This window comes from Melanerpes formicivorus, unplaced genomic scaffold (genome assembly GCF_026170545.1).
Source record: "Melanerpes formicivorus ecotype bairdi unplaced genomic scaffold, bMelFor1.0.p_v2 SCAF_48, whole genome shotgun sequence".
NCBI lineage: Eukaryota > Metazoa > Chordata > Aves > Piciformes > Picidae > Melanerpes > Melanerpes formicivorus.
In genome coordinates, this window is record NW_027142400.1 from 3,285,241 (window position 1) to 3,308,037 (window position 22,797).

Consider the following 22,797-nt stretch of genomic DNA (forward strand, 5'->3'; position numbering starts at 1 on the left):
TGCGCTCCGAGCGGCCCCGCCTTCGTGACGCGCTCATAAAGCGCTAGGCGTTGCCAGGGGCCGGCCATGGCGGCGACGCGGGTGCTGCGGGGGGGCTGCTACTGCCATCGCCGCCTCCTCTCCTCAGCTAGCAGTGGCCGCCCCACGGTTGAACGCGGGGAGCGGCAGGAGAGCCCGGTAATCCAGACGGGAAAGGGGGGCAGGTAGTTCCTGCATGCCGGAGCTGGCCTGCCGCGGGGAGACCTTGGGGCCTTCAAGGTCCTGTGGAAGGGTGGGCGGGGGGAGGCTGCCCCGGCTGCCCCCGCGGTCACTCTCAGCGTTGCCGCGTGGCTGTGTCCCGATAAAAGCTTGCCTTTCCTACGGCCTCTCCTTGTTTGTGCGTTTTCTGGTGTCCTCGGTGTTCGGGTGGGCGCCGAGTGATAGGGAAAGCAAAACGCCTTTGCAAATGGAGTGATTTTTGCTACTTCCTAAAACCTGACACGAAAACGCTGCACGCTTGTGTGTCCATGAGGCTGCGCGAAGAAGGGAGGGCGTCGGAGGGGTTACGCGCCTGCGAGGTCTTGCTGCCTTGTATTTTAATAGAGTGGAATAACTGCGGTACAGGAATGGTGGCGGAAAGTTGCTTTAAAAAAAAAAAAAAGTTCATCTTCCTTGGAAAAGACTCCTACGGTGTTTTCTCTCTAATAACATTTCTCATTACAAGTAAATTTTAAAGGTCTCCCATGGTTTTCTGTCGGGGTATTTGAACGTGCATCATTTCTGAACTTGCTGTGCTCGGGTGGCTTAAGGCCATGTGGAATTTTGGAATTTAATTCAAATAGGGATATAATTCATAAAGTGCTAGTGTTCGTAATTGAGTTCTGCCTGTGTTTTCAAGGGCCTGGGGTTCAGTCCGCCTGCACACTCCCGCAATGACTGGATCGGCCCCCCCGACAAGCACTCCAACCTGCGGCCGGTTATCTTCTACGTGCCCCCCGAGGAGTCGGCCCTGGAGCGCCGGCTGCGGGAGGCGCGGCAGGAGGCCCAGGCCTGCGACCAGCACTTCTGGGCACGGCACAACCGTGCCTTCAGCCAGGTGAGTCCTCTGGCACACCCGGGGCTACTCGGCTCCTGCCTGCCCGCCAGTAACCTGCAGGGGTTTGGTGCCTGAGGTAGGGTCAGTGCTGCCCACCGTTACTGTCTGGCAGTCAGTACTGTTTCTGTTGATACGCACGGTGTCTTCCTGCAAACTGCTGCTTTTTTTTTTTTTTTTAAATCATTCCTTTCTTTAGGATTATGTACAAATCTAAAGAGCCTGTGTATTTATTATTGGCATATAATGATACTTGTCTTTTTCCACTCTTACTTTCAATGTAAGTTGCTGTAGCCACCTTAGTCAGCTGTTCTAGTCACAGTTGAAAATGATTCTGCATTTCCTCTTGATCTGTCATAAGAGAAATAAGGTACAGTCACCAAGTGGAAATGAGGGACATGCCTTGTTTCATTGGCAGTGTACCCCAAAATGACTAAAAGTGAGGAATTTTCAGTTGTGGTATCTTTTCTGATAGCAGCATTGTTTAGCAGACACTGAATTTTGTTGGAAAACCGGTAACTACTTGGCAGTTCACCATAATTTGTGATGATCTTTGATTACTGTATCCTCCCCAGACTTGCAAAGATCTCAGTGAAATGATGAATTTTGTTTTTTAGTTCCATAGAAAAGATTTTTAAGTTTCAAAGACTTAAGTATAAATAATTATTCTGTTTCCATCTAAGTAATATCAGGGGTTTTTCAGTTACCCAGTGCCGCATGTCTTCATAGTTTCCCTTACAGACTGAAGATTTGGAACCTATCACACAATACTCAGTTCTAACTTTACTCCACAAGTAAGTTTTATATGCTTCAATAGAATAGAATTAACCAGGTTGGAAAAGACCTTTGAGATCCAGTCCAACTTACCCTACAACACTTATCTAATCAACTAATCCATGGCACCAAGCACCCCATCAAGTCTCTTCCTAAAGACCTCCAGTGATAGTGACTCCTCATGTTCTAGTGGTGGTTGCATGGGAGAAGAGACCAACCCCCCCTGGCTACAGCCTCCCTTCAGGTAGTTGTAGACAGCAATAAGGTCTCCCCTGAGCCTCCTCTTCTCCAGGCTAAGCAACCCCAGCTCCCTCAGCCTCTCTTCGTAGGGCTTGTGCTCCAAACCCCTCACCATCTTTGTTGCCCTTCTCTGGACACGCTCCAGCAAGTCAACATCCTTCCTAAACTGAGGGGCCCAGAACTGGACACAGTACTCAAGGTGTGGCCTAACCAGTGCTGAGGACAGGGGCAAAATGACTTCCCTGCTCCTGCTAACCACACTATTCCTGATACAGGCCAGGGTGCCATTGGCCTTCTTGGCCACCTGGGCACACTGATGGCTTATCTTCAGCTTATGATCCACCAGTACCCCCAGGTCCCTCTCTGCCTGGCCGCTCTCCAGCCACTCTGACCCCAGCCTGTAGCACTGCATGGGGTTGTGGCCAATGTGTAGAACCTGGCACTTAAATGCATTAAATCTCATGCCATCGGACTCTGCCTATCTGTCCAGCCTCTCAAGGTCCCTCTGCAGAGCTCTCCTATCCTCTAACAGATCAACACCTGCCCCCCCCCAGCTTGGTGTCATCTGCAAACTTGCTGATGATGGACCCCCTCAGGTGGCTCAGTTGGTAGCGCATCAGACCCGTAATGGGAAGGTCGTGTGTTCAAGCCTGCAGTGGGCAGTAGTGTCCTCTCTAGTCATGAGGTCTGTGGTGACAGGTTGGACTCGATGATCTTTGAGGTCTCTTCCAACCTTAGGAATACTGAAATACTGAAATGACTCGAGCCCCTTGTCCAGGTCATTGATAAAGATATTGAAGAGCATGGGGCCCAGCACTGATCCCTGGGGGAAAACACTTGCATGAATTAAGTGATATGTACAGATAGCAGAATCTAAGTGACAAAGCTACCTGTTTTAACTCGCTAGATTCAGGAAAGTGTTGTATTGACATTTACAAGTACAGTGAGCATTGTTGGTTTTTTCACACTGTTATTAAAAACAATGGCTAACTTCAATAACTGAGTACATCAAATTCTATTGTGGAAAAACATTTTAGGAAAAAGAAGAATTTATTTTCTCAAGACTGAAAGCCAAGGGTCTGGAAATGAGAGATGAAACAGGTTAGTGAGATACTTGTTTATAGCTTAAGATGCTTTCTGAGCTCTGTTTGACTTTGAATTTTGTTAGTTTACACTCTCTTCTGTCACAGTAAATCTTGGTTATCAGTGTTTGTGGGATCATGATAGAGGAGGAGCTCTTCAGAGATGTGCTTGTGAGGGTTAGTTCATCTGTTGCACTCTCCTTCCCTTAATACCTTCCCTGCAGCTGGTGGGAAAGTACTGAAATACTAACCAAGTAATGTAATGATCCTGTAGCCTAAGGAGGAAGGGGCTGTTTCCTTTCACACCTCCTAATTCAGTGAGTTGCCTCAAGTGTGTGTTATGATTGGGTGGACAAATTCACACTCTGGCTTCAGGTCCATAGTGTATACAATACATAAAAATATTTTACCTTGAGGGAAAATAAGACACCACCTGGGGAGACAGCAACTGCTATCTGCATATCTTTGCCTGAGCACAGTTGCTGTAAAATAGCTGCCTCTCTAATTCATTATGTGAAACCGAAGACAAGATGCTTTCGTAACATCAGTGAATTGGTCATTGTACTATGAGGTTGAACAGTTTGCTCATAGAATAATGAGCTGTTCAGTTTAGTAAAGCATCTGCTCTGATGTTCTGTATATCACAGACCATTATTTTTTTCCCCTGTTTGTATCTTGGTGATCAGTGTGCAATTGAGGAATTATTTTAATTAAGTACTGTGTTGCTTAGAAATGTCATTTTGGTGTGGGTTTTTTGGGGGTGGTTTTTCATACCCTAGAAATAAAAGCAAAAATAATAAACATCTACATCCTGTAGAAATAAAATTAGGTTGGCTGCTTGTGTTTATGAAGGCTATTCTATAATACAGCTGCATGTGTATATAAATATAAGAACAATAATAACAAACATGAACAGTTGGAACAAAACCTGCTCTTTTAAGTGAATCAGTTCTGCTGATACCAGCATGAAGAAACTAACTTTAGGTGTGAAGTCAGTAGCCTTCAAATAACCTTAGAGTAAATTCCTCTGGTTGCATGTTAATCCATTGTAATATATTAGATTTGTAAATAATGACAAATAGAATTGATCTATAATTTGCATTTCTGTGATCAGTATCAGAAGCTTTAAAATGCATTTTGGAACAGTAACAAGTCAAATATCACAATTCAATCTTCCTCCTCATATCCATGTTGCCTGAGATGCCAATTTGACCCTTATTTTAGAAACTTTGTAAGTGCCAGAAATTTTGTATAGGAATTACCTGTTAGGGTTGAGAATATTTGCTGGTCTTGCGTTTCTACATCTGTGCTGTTGCTGTAGGTTTTCCTGTTGTGTTCTGTGGAGAGAACCTGTCTCCTCTTGCTCATTCAGTGTCATCTCTTGTACTTGCTTCTTCAGAAAATAATTGTCTACTGTATTGTTAACAAATCTGAAAATCTTGGAACGTATAGTCTTTTTGTTTTTCCTTTATATGTTCCTTAAAATTTATCAACAGTGACAGGAAAAAAAATGTCCTTTTGAAAATGTCACTCATGGATAGTGCTCTTCCTATATTTATTGACTTGCTTTAGAGGGCAAATATGTTACTAAATGACCTTACTTGTGTTATTTTAGACCTCAGCCCCTGAGAGATTAATTTTACTCAAAACATAGATACTCCTAGCTTTTTGCACTTTTTCACAGGGTCTAGTAGTTCCCTAAATAGTCTAAGAATTGATAAACAGGTAATAAGGGCTTAAAAGTTATGCCAACTTCAAGATGACCAGTATTTTTCTTTTGGTCTGCTCCATGCATAACTCTTTTAAAGCTGGAAGATAAAAGCAGATAAAAGATAAAAACTTCTGCAGGAGTCAGATCTAACTCTCCTGCATCTGAACCCAGTGTTTTAATCCAAAGTATTACCTTGACATTGTTATGCCAAAACTTATTTTCAGGTCAAAAAGCAACACTGAATGCAGAAGAAATGGCTGACTTCTACAAGGACTTCCTAAGTAAAAACTTCAGAAAGCATATGCAGTATAACAGGTATGTAGAAGGTATTTATGTCAAGTATTATGTATTACAGTGTAAATCAAAGGCATAAAATCATATTTAAAATTTGCCCCCCCATAGTTGGTAAAGCAACACCTAAAACTGTTTAGAAAATGGTATTTTAAAATGTCCCTTGGATATGACACCACAACTTCAGTTTCTTCTCTGTATTGGATTGAAAGATTATTGAGCTCAGAGGTGTCAGGTTTTACTGGGATCCTAATGGTGTAATGCTAGTGAGAATTCTACCATTACTAGACCTGATCTATTACAAATGGTGGTTTAGGTTTAGTATGTGCATGTACCATAATGTACTATACTGTAAGAACAATTTTACTGTAACAGATTTTTAAGAGATAGTCACATCTTGCCTTGCCCATGGCAGGAGGTGGTGTGGGAGGAAACCTCACCATAAACCTAAGCAATAGCATAACAAGATGGAAAACTAAGAAAAAATCTTTTTAAGAGGATTGTTTTCAAGCAGCTTTTAACTGATGAGGCAGCAATTAGTTTGTCTTAGAACTGGTCATCAGATGCCATTGTTATAGTGACCTCAGGATAGTGTTACCTATTCACAGTAAGAGTTCAGGCTTTGGGCCTAGACATGACCTTTCTTCTTGTCCTCCTGTAAAATCAGGCTGCATCAGCCGTTTCATTGTAGTTTCAAAATGCATAACCATGAAAGCAGTGGAGCTTTTTACGTACACTCTGATTTTTAGGGGTCAGATCTAGAGAACTGTTTTCATTCAGCTGTAAGTTCTTTTGCAGTGTGGCCAGCTGGCCTGAAAACTTTGGCCATTGAAGTGTTGCAGCTTCTAAAACTGAGTTAAAAGAAAAGCAATGACTGCTCATAGATGCTATGAATATTTACTTCAGGATATTTAAACTGGAAATACAGTCTGGTTGGGGGGGGGGGGTGGAAATCAGAAAGATATAGGAAATGAAACATGAAAGGGGAAGAGAAACAGTTGCCATGTTAGCATGACATTTTGATTTAACGTGACACTTGAGGGAGTGGCTCAGTGCTGCTTGTCAGTGTGGTTTCGGTTACTGTCCTTATCGAGAGGTTAGTATTTCAGGTTTGTTAAATCTGTCCATACAAGGTTTCTCAGATCTCAAGAGAAGACCTAAATCCCAGTGTTTAATGTTCCCTGATAATTCTACAGTAAGTACATTCTCTTGCTTCTTGTGCAGCAGTTTAAAAAACTGGAGTGGGATCCTTGTTAGAAACTAGAAAAAAGTATATTTATTTATTTTGTAACAAGGGCAAGAATTTGAAGCAAATTATCAGGGGTTAAAAAGAGCTGATACTGACTATCTTATCTATATCTTGAATTGGTTCCAGAAGCCATGCATACTTCATAAAAGCTATCTAAAGATATAAAGACATACTTTGGCAATATTAAAGACACTCTCTAATTCAGTACCTTTTAAAGATGTATTTCCTGTAAAGGTACTGCATTAGAAACATAATGTTTTTTATATTGGGTTATACAATTCCTCCTTGAAGTGTGATAGTTACTACTTTTATTTTTTTCCCCACCCTTATATGTGACCAGCTGTGGTCTTTCCAGCACATCTTCATATGTGCACAAACAAATCTTACCCCTAGCACAGCACTGGCAGGAAATTGGTCTGGATAGCTTGATGATCAGACTTACTTCTGAAACATGAAAGATGTTTACAATTATTTTATCTTGCCTGATTTAAAATACAATTGGTCATAAAACTACCCATCCCTTAACTTTTTTACAGTTAAGCTTTCAATGTTTGTAGCCTCATAGTCTGCCTGGAATGTGTTTATGGATGCATATATTTGCATAAATCTTTAAATATGTCACCTAACTCTCATTAGGCAGAAAGTGTTGCCACAAAGAACAGAAAAGGCAGGTCATCATTGAATTGTCATTTGTCAATGCCAAAGGATATCTTAATATAATTGTATCCCTCTTTCCCTTTTTTATCTTGTCATGTGCGCTGATTTTCCTGGCTTTGGAACCCTAGAGATTGGTATAAACGAAACTTTACTATCACATTCCTCATGGGACAAGTAGCACTGGTGAGAGCTCTGAGGTGGCTTCGTTGGAAAAAGAGAAGTGTTGGAGGTTAATCACAGTTCCATGAAGAATGCAACATTAACTAGGTCTGCTATGAAATTGTTGTTTATAATGGCATTCAGAGCTTGTATAACTAATGTAGTAATTACTTGGATACGTTTGTTAAATTATGTAAATAAAAGGTGCCATTGGTTTTAATTTATACCCTCTGTGTAGATTTCCTTTACCTTTTATTCCAAGAATATCTAAAGTACTTCCCAATTGAAACACAACCAAGAAAGCTTTAAAAGCTGTTCCTTGTTTATGTTAAATGGAATGTATCAGAAGGGCCATATTTTTAACCACAAAGCCATAGTTCCTAAATAGCATGTGACTCAGTGTGCTGTACCTGAACTTGGGTCAGAGAAAGATGTTCCCACCAGTCCTATTAATATACACAGACAAAAATGTCTCATTTTGCAGCAGTTTTCTGTCTGTGGCAGTAGTTATCTGTAAGTACTACAACATGGCTGAAGAAACAAGTCTGATTTGTGAGTATACATAAAATCAATTCAGAAATCCCTCTTTTCACTGTGATTTGTTTCTTATTTTCAATAAAGATTTAAGGTATGTTTTCCTATGCATTGCTAGTGCAACAGGGTCTTTGTAAATACTTTTAATTAAAAGAAATCTGCTGCCCTTGGAGAAGAGTTCATCTAACCTATGATTAGTAAATGCTGAGCAGTAAAGCAGAAGCATTGCCAGTTTCATCAGAAAACGAAACACGTGGCTGTACGGAGAAGAGGAACACTAATATTAATACACACTGCTTTCTATGGGTTCATTTCTTTCACCAAACGTGCCATTCTCAACAGTATCTCTGAGGCACTCAAAACAACTTGCCTAGAGACATTTTTTTTATACTTTTTTTTTTGCTGTGCAGGTATGCATCATCAGTTGGAAGGAGGCTGGTTTCAGTGAAGTTTTAAATTACAGATATGTGACATTTTAAAAGAATTTTCATTCCTCAGAATGCTCTCCCTGTCCGTTTATACAGTTAATGTTTTTGTTGTTGCTTTTTTTTTTTTTTTAAATAATGGTTGGGGTTTTCTGATACAGTATGTAGTAAGAGGTTTCAGTCAGAAAGAATATGTCTTGTCAGCTGAAGCGTGCTTTCCTAAAGCTATGCTGTGGGGAGGATTCTGCTTTTGGAAATGTCAGCTCAGTAGCTATTGACCTGTTTTTCATATCTAAACGTGGTATCATTTATTCACAGGCTTTTGCAGCTGGAGCAAAAAGCTTTGTCAGTATCAACTGTAATAATTCCTTTGCAAGATGAACTACTAATGGTACAGTACTGGACCACACTTTCATATGATATCATTGGGCCTAAAAGAGTCACTGAATTGCACTTCCGTGTTGTGTACTAGTAAATGAAAAGAGTCATTAATAGGTGATCACCAACACTTACAGGAAAATACTGTTATTTACTACATGGGTACTGTAAAAGGTATCTATTTATTAAAAAGTTACAAATGCCCTGCTTATTCAGGAACAATTTAAAATGGAGTGCTGTGGGTATGTAATGTAATTCTTGAGGGCTTTATACTCATCTCTTGGAGTACATAAGCTTTCATCCACAATGAAAATGCACACAGTTCAGTAGTTCCAATGTGAAAGAATGACTGGACAATATAAGAAAATACCCCTGAGAGGCAGACACCAGAACCCCACTGGACTGGTGCTTGATAGCCATATGATCTGACAGCCTATGCGTAAGATCCCTCAGGTAGTTTCACATACAGTTGAAGTGGGTGGAAGTCAATAAAAAGAAGCATTTTCTTCTGCGCTGCTCACTTTTATTATTAACACAGACATTTTTGTGTCTGCCTCCTGAACCAGATCAGGAAATTGATTCCCTTCTAGAACTAATCCAAGGAAAAAAGTGCTAGATGTCAGTGGAATTTAATATGCCTCATTATGCAAATATGTGTTGACATTGGGGGAATGTGGGAATTCACATGGTGCTTGAATGGTGCTTCAGTCAATTCACAGTTAAAATTGTTTCCTGAACCTGTCATTTTAGTGTTGGTCACCAAAAAACAGCTGGCATATGATGGATCGTACTGGGATTCTGCTGTGAGCTACTTGCTGGTAAAACTCATGATTTTATGGCATTGCCTTCATTAAGACTCTCTGTGGAGCAATGTGTCCCTTAATCTAAAGCCTATTGAAGGAGGAAAATATTTATCTATTTGGTAAGTGTTGAACTCTGATTTAGAATATCTAATAAAGCCACTGAAAAGATGTTATTTTAAAAACTCCCATATGAAATTGAGTCATTACCAAAGCCACATAGATTTAGTGAGATGATTACATTTTCTGAAGGCTGAAAATCCCTATAGTTTCTGCCAGCATTGCATTACTTTGGTTATTTTATTTTTACTCTGAGCAGTTGTAATAATGCTCACTGCTTTCAGATATTGATCATAAATCCTCTGCATCAAAGGAAGAATAAGAAGCTGCCACAGACTACTAAAAATAATAATTTTTTTTATGTATACCAAAGCCTGTTGCTGTAACTGAAGCTAGTGAAATAGATCAAAGAGTGGCTTTTCTGTGCACATTATCAGAGTATAGGAAAAATACAGGGGAGTGTTCTTATCCCTTAGGTATTTAGCTAATCCTGTCACAACAAGCAACAGTGTTTCGTATGTAGTGGTGTTGGCATGTGCCTCTCTATATCATATCTTATGCATTCAGTAAGTGCATAATAATGCAACATTTTGGTAACATTCAAATAATTTTAGTGTGTAGAGACTTAGGGGGGTTATGGTAATGTGGGGGTTTTGCTATTAATTGAATTTCTCTATTGCAGTATTAATAGAATATGACAGGAGTTGTTATTAAGTGTCATACGGAATTGTGAGGTGGACCAACTAAAGGTTGAGTACACTGATTCACAGAATAATAACCTTGTAACTGTAAGGGAAATGCAAGTTACTTTTTCTTAGGAGTTGGTATATCTTAATACTGCATGCACTTATTAATGTTTTTTTATAATCTTGATACAAATATATTCATTATCTAAATCACTTTATGCCTTGACTTTGCACTCATTAATGAATTAACATTTATGTAAGTATTGTGAGATTTAGGTGACTGGTCTTTTCAAATAGCAGATGCTGTGTACTACACAAAAGCAGTGCTTCTGGACAGAAATAAAGGCAAAAGATTACATGATCCCTTTTTAAGTGTGGTCTTAACTTGGGAGAAATAGTATTTTATAGCACTACACCTAGTCAAAATCAGTAAATGTTTGGAAGATGTGGACTCTGTTTCATAAAGCTACTTGTGTTTTACTAGTTCAAACCAGATACTTACTTATTTGAGTTTCTGGTATTTTGCAGGGAAAGTGATTTTGCTTTCTGATGGTTTATGCAGGTTCTCATCCTTAGGGGTGGTCCCATGTGTGTTGTGACCAGGGCATGAGATGGCAGGAGGCAGCAAAAATGATCGTATGCATCTTGTGGGACTGCCAGGAGGCAATTAGCACTCAGCCTAAGCTGGAGTAGCCCTGAAGCTATTCTGATGGACCATGACTGACATGAGTTCCTAGCAGCCCCTATGCTAGTCAAGAATTGCTGGCATTCAGCAGTTCTCTTTCACACCACTGCCTCCAAAGAACCCACTGATATGATTCAGCTGCATAATTGGCTGTGATAACTTTCATCAGCTAAGCCAAAACACATTGACAAGCAAAGCGGAGATTTCAGAATCGTAAGAAATTCAGGTCACTATTCATATCTCACTGTTAAAGAACTTCCTCTTTCACAAATTTTAGCTCTGTCTTTGTAATAAATCCCTGCCTTCAGTTTTTTTCATGTTCCGATCAATGCGTAGCATACATGGCTGATTATAAAGAGTTCCAGAAAAGTTAGTTTCACCTCTGGAATTATTTGAATCATTAGAAATCTGCCTTGATTGCTTTCCAAGTGATTTTATTATTTTGGAGTGTCATATAGAAAACAGAGGGTATGACACAGCACAAATAATTCTGTAACAAACCAAGTCAAGATAATTTTGACCTTAGTAGCTGTAGGAACTATAAGTACTTAGGTAGAAAAGAATTATTTGTCAAAAATTGTGTGAGACCAAAAGACAAAATGGAAGCTAAATTCCAGTGAATATGTATGCAAATGTCTTCTGGGCTTACCAATCTTCTCACATTTACCAAAATAATATTTCTTTGTTAATGTCATGGCTGGAAAACTTAGTTACCTCTGGCCTTATGGAAAACTGCACCATGAGAACCAGAACAAAATACTAAGGTGGTATGAGTAAACAGCCACTGGTGCTAATTTGTATCAAAGGAGAATTCAAGCTCACTTCAAAGGAGAGATCAGTTTTGCCATAGGATATTACAGAGCAATTTTAATTGACATGAGATGCTCAAAATTAATTCATTTGCTATGCTTCTCTGCTGCTTCTTCCATGGTGCTGCTTTTGTTGTAGGGAAAAGAGGGGTCAATACAGTGTGACACCTGGAGACTTGCTGGGCAGGCTTTAGAGTTGCCATGGTATTGCAGCCATAAATCCGATTGCTGTAGGAGTGAGTAAAATAGGCTGATGCTGGGAAAACGTGACTGAAGAGTTGCCACTGGGCAGGGCATGTTTCCTTCTTAGGAAGATTTTTCTCAGGTTTTTGAATCATGAGGTTCACACTTTCTCTAAAAGGAGGAAAGAAGCTTATTACTTAGTGTCTGAGTCTCTATAGGTATTATTTAACAGCTACTTAGCACTCTGTTCAATTTCATATGTACTTAACAATGTAATTTCAACATTTAGTTCTATTATCTATTTACCTGCAAAACAGAAGAGCAATCTCACCCATTTACAATATGTACTTTGTTTCTGGGCACTACCCAACAGAGTTCATAACCAATAACTCAAAGAGAAAGAAGGTAAGTGACATTGAGTGTGCTGGTAACAGCATTCCAGCTTCTTCTGGCTGCAAAATGAGTGGGATGGAAGATGAGAAATGTGTGAACCTTCCTTTGAAGATTATTTGGAGTGCTTTTTGCACTGGTGCATGATAAACCTGGTAGTAACATTTTCAAAGTTGTGTACTTAAGTATAAAGTTATAGGGCATGCTAAATTGCTGCCTATAACAGACCCATTTACTGGGTTGATTTCTGGTCAGCACTAAACACTGATGAAGGAGCATACTCTTATTCATCAGCCTATTCAGTGTGAGTCATGACAATTTTCAAACATATGGTGATGGTGTACTTTGTGGCCCTTCAGCATGTAATAATGAGTGTAACACTGTGTAGGCAGTACATTTCACTTTCATAGCTAATTTATATATACATCAGTTGTTCCCAGCTTTCTCCTAGTGTTGAGACATATTTCAGTTCCTGTTTACAGTTACATTATTTTCAATATGTAGGGCTTGATAAACTATGTAAGACTGCACTATATGTGTATATTTGGAACAATTTCAGTGTATATCAGCTTTCATTAAAACATAAATGGTATTTTAAATAGTAAGGAACAATTTTGTTAGAACACACAAGTTAAAAATCTAAAGTACTGCATATGGCATGGTTCAGCAATTCCCCAGAACTTCCCTAGGAGTCTGTTAACTGATGTGCTAGAGTGAATTGCTCCATGTAATCAAAACACCTCAAACAGACCATGTGTGCAGGTGACACTGGCATTGTAGAAAATGGTGGTGGCACTAATTTTTTTGTTAGATTAATACAAGCTCTGCTTCTTGTGCATTGTGCTGGCCACTAAAATTGGAGGTCAAGGAGCCTTGCTTTAAATTCCTATCTTTAATTATCTGTGAAGCAAGACTACAGCCTCAGAATATCTCTGATGATCTACATGCTGATGATGTAACTCCTTTCTTAGCCAATGTCTGCATAAATTACAACTTACTTACACTGAGACTAGCCTTTTTGGAACAAGAAAAACATTCAGAATATGATGTGATGCAGCAGTATTTGTCAAACTGGACAAATTAATAGCATCCCCTCACTAGTGGGTTTGTTTCTTTGTTTTTCTATACTGATCTCTGAATCACCTATACATGGATGTACAAGGAATTCCTTTCTTCAAAAACTGAGACCCAGAAGTTACATTCCGTAATAGAGGGGGTATACTAAATGTGGACAAGCTAGATCATGGATCCTGTGGTCTAGTCAATGTGGTGATGTCAGGTCATAGGCTGGACTTGATCTTGGAGGTCTGTGATTCTGTGAGGTCAAGGTCACAGGTCCTTGTGGCTGCCTAAATCAGACAGGGATCAGGGAGTATTATAGGACTGGGAAGGCACAAAGTGATTAAAAACCATTCTCTCAATCCTTTCTCATCTGGGTTAACAGACTCTGTTCTACACCTTTTGGAGACTGAGCACAGATCAAGTTCTTGGTAACTGACAGGCCTGTGGGGATAAAACATCCCAACCAGCTTGTAGGAATTAATTGTGCAAGCTTCTCACTAATGTTTTAAGTCTTAAGACTTCATAGCAGTTATGCACACATCTTTTCTTCTGTATCATTGTGAAGGTACAGAAGTAGTGAAGAGTGTGGCCATGGTGTCTCTGAATTTAATCCTTGTCAATGAATTTCTCTGTGAACTTGAAAGTAAGTCACCCATTAAAGCATATTTAAAAAAAATAATTGCACCATAGGAGATAGGAACAGAAACATCTGAAACTGAAGCAAAAACTTCACAGTACATATTTGCTGTGGAGGCAACAAGGAGAGAGAATTCCACCCCCCTGGGAATAAGATTATCCCTCCTTATTCTGCATCTGCTCTATTTCCCAGGAGACAGGATGAGGAACAAAATATCTAGCACAGGCAGTTCTCTTTCCTATTGATTTCTAGAGTGACTCTGCCATTCTCAGCCCCATATACTGTATGCCATCCATCTTGCCACAGGCATATTCACAGAAGCCATTTTCTGTAGAGGCATAATTGGTCATTGGCACAGAAACTACAGAAATGGTTGTCACACAGCAGAAACATTTCCATCTCCCTTTCCCTTGGGGCAAACTGTATCACCATTAATTCCCCAGTCCAGTGCAGCTGAGTACTGCCTTGATTTGAATACCCTCCTAACCAAAGCAAGTGCCCACAATGAAAAGCAGAGGCAAAATGGCCTCCTATTAAAAACAAAAATAAAGGCAGCTTAGATGTCAAGTGAATTTGGTGTAATTCCTTATAGAGTATTAGTTGATAAGGAGAAAAAAGCGCTTAGTGGAAGAACTGAAAGGAGATAAGGGTTTGGCAATTGCTGCAGCTTCAGCTGTGCAGAAGAGTAATATCAAGTGAAAGGGAGATTACTGATAAATCAGACTTGGGAACAATCATTTTCAATAGTGGCCATGGCAAACAACTGCAGCACGTTAGGCTCAAGAAATCTGAAGCAAATGGGAGCAGTGGAAGATGAGTAACTGAGGAGATGTAGAATCTCTCTTATAGAGACTTCAGTTTATTTAGCCAAGTAAATTGATGGTCAAAAGGTGAGAAAGAAGTGCAAAATCTCTAGAGGGGTAAGTGGAGGAAGGAGCAGCTAAGAGGGTTACCCAGGGAAGAATCTTCTTTCTGTACAATAACTTAGACATGCAAAAGTGTCACGTTGGAAGACCTCCTTAGAAATGCAAACACGTAGAGAAATGAGACTAATCACTAGCAACGGAAAAGAGCTGGAAAGAAATGACACAATTTGGCACTAAATCTACTGGTATATATTGCCCTTGAGAGTGAACACTGGAGGACTGAGGTTCTTGGGCAGGAAGGGCAAGATGCCTTCTCAGTTTTCAGTAGAGTTTGATAATTACAAGCAGAAAAAGACCCAATCAGGCAGTTGTCTGTAATGCCTTTTAGACTCTTGACGCTGCATTCTCTCTCATCAATAGGTGCAAGTTTCTACTTGGAAAAGGTCACATACAGGCATACACTGGCATTAGCATTTCTTTGATTAGCACATGCATGAGCTTTAATAAGAGGCAGCATCTGAAAAATTACAACTTCCTTCTTTTCCAAATGTATGTAGGAATCTTAGAATAAAGAGAATCTATCTTTATTATCTCCATGAGGAAGCACCATTTTCCCTGGTGCTGGGACAAGTTTGTCTCAGTCTGTCTCTCTGCCTAATGTTGGTTGGAAAAATTAATGCCTTTCTGATGCTTTCAAAGTCCCATACTAGTTAATGAAGTTATCCCAGATTGACACGGATGCACGACTGACTGCCCTCAGAGGGTGTGCTTTTTAGGGAAAAAGCACTTTTCCCAATGAATCTCTGGAAAATGTAATGAGAAAAAGATACCTAAGTTTCCTTCACCATGGAAAAAACCCTACAATGACTACCAAGATTATCAAGGTAAGAGTCTCACCTGATGTGATCACAAGTAATCTGTCAGCAAAGCCTGGTGAGTTAGCAAATTCTAGCAAAGGAATTCCTTAGCAAAAGAATGCTAACAAACCAGGCAGGTAACAAAGAGCTGGTGTTCAAAGAAAGGGAAGGGGATAATGTAAGTGGCAGTAAAGCAGGCAGTTGGGGATCAGTAGAGGTGAAACTTTTGTTTTCTGCTCCTAGCCAAGTTGTTCCCCAGGTTTGAGTATGGACTACCAAAGACTTTGTGTTTGGAAGAATCGGTCTGTGGAATAAACATTTTTCCTATCAATACGAGGCCTTATCCCAAAGGAAGGGTAAAGAAAATGGGCACAGTCATAGGAACTAAACATATGGGAGGGAGAATAGTAGTACTGTATCAAACACTGAATGTTTTTACTCTAGGAGTGGCCTAAATTGTGATATTCCATCACCAAAGTTTTTATTTCTGCCAAAGGATTTTACACACTTTCTCAATGGTTCAGTGACAAAGGGGATTAATAAAGAAATAAATGTAACTTCCTGTGACTCATACGCAGTGATTAACAATTCTCATATCCTTGAAACTGAAAGCCCAAGAGAGAATAAACTCACTGAAAAATGAAAGTATGGAGGAAGGAAAGACGTAGCATAGACAGAAATTTTTCTTCATGTAGAAACACTAGAAGTTGTACAGAGTGAATATGGAGAAGAGTCCAAGCTAGAAGGGTGTTGGGAGTCAACTAGTAGCTGACTACATAACAGATGCAGGTGAGGAAGAATGTTGCTACATCTTTTAGTGAAATGAGAGTATGGCAGAATTAAAGAAGGAACAGAACTTGCTGGTTGAGCAGAGTGTGTGTGTGTTGGTGTGAGCATTTCCTTGTAGAGGTGGGAACCTACTCCTTGAATGTAGGGAATAAAGATAGAAGTCCAATTATCATAAGCTCTCCTCTGTGAACCTTAACCTATTGGGAATTTTGATGCTTGAAAGTAGAAGAGCATTACAGCTTGTCAAGGGGTGTATTTCTTCGATCCTTAGTACTTCAAAGATAGCAGTGGAAATTTGGATATATAAATATAGCTGTGTTGCTGAAACTGTCTAGTATTTTTCTCTACATTCACATTAATACTGACATGCAAATTCTTCAGTAGTTCACAGCTTTTAAGAAGTTACTTTAATGGTATTACCTGAGGTTTTTATGTCTGATTTTTCATAATCTAATTGTTCTAATTGAATGGGCATCTTAACCTTTCAGTCTGTGTCTTTTGGGCTTTAACAATAGCACAGCTCTGTAATAGCTGGGAGATGAAAAGAATTCTTGTTAGCAAAATCTTGATACCCAGTGCAAGCACCCTGCTCTATTTTAAAGGCAGATGTTAGCTAATGGAATGGCCTGGCTTAACACCTCATGGCTTTTTTTTTATCTCTGTGGATAGAAAATGGCAGAGTTTTTATATGTTATAGTTTTCTAGAAATCTTTGTGACTGCGAAAAAGGAGAGTTCACTTGCATATAAATAAACTTATTGACTTGGGAAGAGGACCATGATAAGTCGTTACTTTATTTAGAACTTTAATGTCATCTCCAACAGTGAGTTCTTGATGGTATATTCGGGCATCTTGACTATGACAGTGAGTCATGGCACACAAAATACAGCCCTTTTACTCCAAAGTGCTTGAATTTCCTAATAACAAGGTACCCCGTGTGCAATAATTGCACATATGCATAAAGGAGTTAGGCTCAAATTGTGCCTGTGTACTTGACACCTTTCACTCTTGAGCACTGATTTTTGTTTCTTCTTTTTTGTAAAGGACATTCTTGTAGGAAATACAAGCTTAGACTATATGCAACTGTCAAGCAACTGTGATGAAGAGCCAGACAAGTTGCTGAATCTGGCCTTTCAATGTTTATTACTGCCAGGATGCTTTTAAACAGCACTTTAGCAGCAGTTGACATTATTCCAATGTAGTGCTTTACTCTAGCCCATATTTATAAAAAGAAGTAATAGATTTTGTAGACTGTAGGATTAGATATAAAGAACTTTTGTTTCTTTTTCAGGAAAGATCCTCTAAACCTGAAGGATTTGGTCTTTTTAATAACAATGGTAAAATCAAATGATCTACACTCCTTAAATGAAGTGAACCTCAATGTCTTTACAGAGGCTTTCTCTATTTCTGGATGTCAGTTAAACCGAATCTTAGTCTGCTGCATGTGTTTGTCACACTGTTGCACCTAAGACCTTAGTATTGCATTAGTTCAATCATTTGCCTTTTTTTTTTCTCTTCCACTGTGAATTACAAACCCCTTTCTTCTGAGAGAGGAGGGAAGTGAGTACATAAAAGACAAATGACAATAAAGAATTCAGCATTGTAAACAGTGTATTTTGAGGCTTTGTTTTAATACCCACTCCTATGTCCCTGGAAAACCATGGTGACTTTGGTGGTGGTAGGCAAAGAGTACTCTAGAGACAGCATGTCTAGATCGTTTATTCGCAAAAGCAGGAGATACAGCATAACTAGTTCCCTAACAGAAGATGGAAAAGTGGCCAGTAAATAGTTCTTACTGCTAGATGAACTTGGATAATTTCTATGTAGATGAGACAGGAAAAACAAGATCCTGATGGAGAGGAAGTCTTACAAATATTTCAGGTCAGGCTTGACAAAGCAGCACACTCACCAAGTCTTTTCTGTGTCTGTCTTCTGCTGTGTGCCATAAACAGAGGGGAATAATACTGCATTCTAGTTCCATTGAGCTAATCAACCTTTCTGCAGGAGGGAGCTTATAGTATATGCTGCTTATGTGGGAAATTGCCAACATGCATACACTTGATTAGCCAGTGTACTATGAATCAGGGTCATAGCTGGAGTACTTGCTTTGTTCTGAGATGCTCAGATCCCTCGGGTAAGCTGTTAATTGCAGGAAATCTTTTAAAGCAAATGCATGATAGGAAGAAAGCAATGAATATTGTTTATTCAAAAGACAGGAGTGGTGCCTTTGAATCACTTCTCTTGCATAATTATGTAATTAGGGCATGTTCTATTTTTAATTAAATCTCTTTTGTATTCATGAAAATTCTCTGAACCTGTGGACCAACTGGCATGACTCTCGTAGTTTGTATAAAGAAATGCCTTTCAATCTTCTTTACTCCCTTTCATATTACTGTACAAACACATAGTTCACATTATTATACATCATGAGCCTGTACTGCCTTGTCACAATATGATGGTAAACCATTAATACATTTTAAATGGAGATGCAGAACAAAGGAAGCTGCTGCTCCAAAATATGAGCATCATAGTTGTTTCCTTGTTGGACAGCTTGACCTGTGTAAAATATCAATTAATTACTGGTAGTCAGAAAGTATACTTAAGTTCCCTCAGTTTTTCAAATCCAACAGTGACGCTATTTCCAGTCTGTAGACAAGCCACATTCCCCTTTGTTTTGTTTCTTGAGGGCTTCTCTGGCTCTTGCTGATTTTCTGCCCCTTTGACAACAGCATTACCCTTGCTTCCTTTTCCATCTTCCTCCTGCTTCTTAGGAGTTTTGCTTTCTTACCTGTCTTTTCTCTTATCTGCCATTTTGGAGACTTCCTCAGTGTTGTATATGAGGGCAAACAGATATTAGCTCTGTTTTCCTTGTGTATTTTAAATATTACCATTTAGTCAAGGCTGGACATTTTGATTTACCACTATAGCCCCTTATGTTTTCATTAACTTATGATTCAAACCCTGTATATACTGCAAGCAGTTAGACTAGATGATTGTTGTACATCCCTTTCAACTGAGCTACTCCATCCTATTCTATTCTTTTCTATTCCTCAAATGATACTGCATCATAGTATTTTGCCCAGACAATAATTCTTTAATGAAGTTAGGCTGTTGCTGTTCCCTGATGATTTCCAGTTTATATTTTACCACTTTGATATACTGAGCTATTTTTTAATCTCAAACCTCAGTTCCTTCTATCTCCTGTTTCTGGGTTTAATCTCTACCTAGTGGAACATAGAGCAACAGGAAGAAAATACTGTGATTGTTTCCTTTCTTTGTGAGAGAGAGAATGAAGTTTGGGAGCTGTAAAGAAATAGTTCTTGTGGCTCTCACAGAAGTCTTTTTTATGTGTAAACCTGTAGAAGAGTAGGCATCTTTCACGTAGTTCAATGTAGAACAAAGGTGCTGAAACATATGGACAGCACTTAATTACCCCTAGGTGGGCTGAAGTACACAATTTGGACGCCAGGCAGCGTTTACCCCGCTTAACTTGCACTGTGATCTGGCTGCATGCTACCGTGCATTTGTCCCAGAGGTGTTCAACAGCACCAGCGTTGTAGGTCCTACTGTCAGCCTGCTTTATGTGGGGAAGCAAATCCCTAAACTTCTCGCCAGGACACTCAAAATGCTAGCCCGCTCTGGAGTAAAAACACCAGTGTCACCAGACGAAGAGTGCCTCGCGGAAATACCAGGTTTTGCTCTCTGATGGCACTTCAAGCAGGCGAAGCCTTAGCAACGTTTAGCATGGCCCCTGCCCTTCTCTCCCGGCAGCCTTGGGGATGTCAGGGTAAAGCCTTGCATCTCAACCACTGAAGGCCTTCATCAGCATCCCTCTCCTCCCTGGGTCTGCGCAGCATCAGCAAACGAGTGGCCGCTCTCTGGGGAGAGAGGGGAAGGTCAGGCGAACCAGGCGCGAGGACCTCCGCTGCTACTGCCCTGCCCGCTTCCCGCGCAGCTCCTATCCCCTCCAAGGGGGAGAGATGACGTCATGGGGTTGGAGAAGGGGGGGCACGGTTAGCAAGAAGGGCGCGCGGGGACTTATGGGAGCAGCCGGGGGAGCCGCCATGTTGGGCGGGGTGGCGGGTGGGAGGAGGCGGGGGAGCGCGGGGCGGGCGTAGGGGCGGTGGCGGCACTGGCAGCGGCAGCCGGGGCGGTGGTGGCTGGCAGCTGTCAGTGCCCACTTCTCCGGGGCCGGGCCGTGCGCCTACCACCACGGTCGCCGGGCTGGGCTGCATCTGTCAGCGCCTCGGGGTGAGGGTGCCGTGGTGCTGACCTGTTCCCTTCCTTCCTTTTTCCCGGTCCTCTCCTATTCCCCCCCCCCCCCCTCCGCCCCCCAAACCCCCTTTTCCTTCCGCCCGCCCATCGCTGACATCCTCCTCCGGTCGCCTCCTCCACACCACCCCCCGCTCCCCGGGCTGCGCGGCCCCCCGCCGCCTCTGTGAGCGCTGCGCACATCGCCCGAGCCTGCAGCACCGAGCGGTGAGCGAGGGGAGCTGTCCGCACCCCGGGGCGGCCCTGCTGGGGGATGGCGGGGTGGGGGGGCAGGTGACGAGGGGGGTGCTGTTTGGGTTTTTTGGGGTTTTTTTTGCCTTTTTATTTGCAATTACGCAAACAACAAAAGGCTGCGCGGGCCGGCTGGTCCCTCCGCAGCGCCGCTGACAGCCAGCCCCTTCCCTGTGCCGAGGGGCGGGGTGGGGTTTTAGGGGATGTGGGGCGGCGAGGTTGATTTTTGGTGTTCTGCGTAAAGCTTTCTCAGCTGCAATTGTCGCTCGGCTGCAGGAAGGAGAAACCCCCCCAGCGGTGATGGGGATCGGCTCGCCTTTGTCCCTGTTTCCTCTCCTGGCTCCCGTCGGTGCTGCGGCTGGGGCCGGGCGCCGCCCTGGGAGGGACCCCGCGCAGAGCCGGGGGTGAGGGAGGCTGCCGGCCTCGCCCCTTCGTTGTGGTCGGATCCTCTCCCTTGGGCTAGCGGCGCTTTGTTTTTACTTCACGTACTTCGCTTGGGGGGTTTGCTCTGTGGCTAATTGGGAAACGGTGAAAGAGGAGGCGAGGGCAGCTTTCTTGGGTTTTGTAAATAGTCACCGGATTTATATATTGTAGGTCACCTACCATGCTGTAGTCGGAGGCGATTTGTAGATTTAGGTCTTGCCAGGTTGCTACACTTCTAAAACAAGGCTTGGTTAGGAACAGGTTATTCTAGCAAAATGACACGAACACATAACTGACTTAAGATAGCTGTATCTTAAGGGGAGAGATTAATTAGAAAGACACTTTAAATTTTCCTGATTCTGGCCTCGTGTTTTCTAATATTTTTTCCCTGACAAGACGCTGGATTTGTAGATCACAAATCACAAGAAGGAACTTCTTTACTCTATTGAATTCTATGTTCTAAGCATGTTTACTAATCAGAACATCATCGCTAGTGTCATGCTATCTCCTAGCTTTTTGGAGGCTACTATATCGATGATGGTTCTCTTACTTGTTTTATTTTTCCTGTTAATGATTTCCATTAGTGTATATGAAATAAATGAAGCAGCAGTATGTGAGTACTGCCCATGGAATAAGAATACAGAATCAGAAAATAAAAACAGCTAGTAAAAGAGCAAAGGTTTGTTTTTATAATTTGCTTTGAACAGCAAGATGATGAGCAAGTGTAATTCATTATATATAATACTTAAAGTTATACATAATAATGCATAAAGTGAAGACTATTAGAATGCAATTTTAGTGTAATTGCAATTGACAGAAGGCTTAATAACAATTACTCTGGGAAGTAATTGTCTCTTTCACTTCCACTTTTGTACTGAACTTCACTTCAACAGGAAACTTACACCAAAAGGGTGTGAGCATTGGAAGATAAAAAGGAACCTTCGAGATTTTGAGACTTAGCATTTTAATTAAAAAAAGCCCAAACAACCTGAAACAAAACAAACCCAAATGCAATTGATTTCAAGCTCTTTGGAAAATAGCTTTAATTTGATTATGAATTACAAAGCTTCAGCAAAACACCATAGAGGATGTTATGATCCTAGGATTATAGATACAATTGGAAGTAACACATTCAGCATTTACTGGCAGTAGAGAGAAAGCTGATCCATCTGGTGATCCTGAGCAGAAGACCTTGCATTTTGTAAGTCACTTGCATGATTATTTTGGTGAGCATGTGGTTTAAGAGAGCCTTTTTATGAAAAAAGAAGATACAACTCCATCAGTTCATTTTAGAGATGCATTTTATATGGTGCAGAATCATGTGGACAAATGCAGGGTATTAAAATTGTCAGTTCCTGAAACTGGCACAACAATGCAGTATTACTTCTGCATCATGTTGCAGTTAAAGTTTGCCAACCTTTCTGTTTCTAAAGGAAGATGACGGACCAGACAATTTCGGTAATCAGAAATTCTGAT

The 22,797-nt window shown here is 40.9% G+C and overlaps 2 protein-coding genes across 7 annotated transcripts in view; both read left to right on the forward strand.

The window, feature by feature from the left end:
* The first annotated feature begins 49 nt into the window (after positions 1-49).
* COA8 (cytochrome c oxidase assembly factor 8) lies at positions 50-7,461 on the forward strand. Its single transcript, XM_068160214.1, has 5 exons — positions 50-177; positions 878-1,075; positions 3,124-3,187; positions 5,104-5,194; positions 7,205-7,461. Exons 1-5 carry the CDS (start codon positions 67-69, stop codon positions 7,308-7,310), a joined length of 570 nt encoding a protein of 189 aa, XP_068016315.1. The 5' UTR covers positions 50-66; the 3' UTR covers positions 7,311-7,461.
* Positions 7,462-20,533: 13,072 nt separating this feature from the next.
* Positions 20,534-22,797, forward strand: part of KLC1 (kinesin light chain 1) — a 45,853-nt gene continuing 43,589 nt past the window's right edge. For 3 of the 6 annotated variants that reach the window (XM_068160229.1, XM_068160232.1, XM_068160233.1), the window contains exon 1: positions 20,536-20,874. The gene's annotated coding sequence lies outside the window, so the exon portion shown is untranslated. Of the gene's footprint in view, positions 20,875-22,797 lie in introns of all 6 variants that reach the window. The other 3 variants (XM_068160227.1, XM_068160228.1, XM_068160230.1) reach the window with 2 other exon arrangements.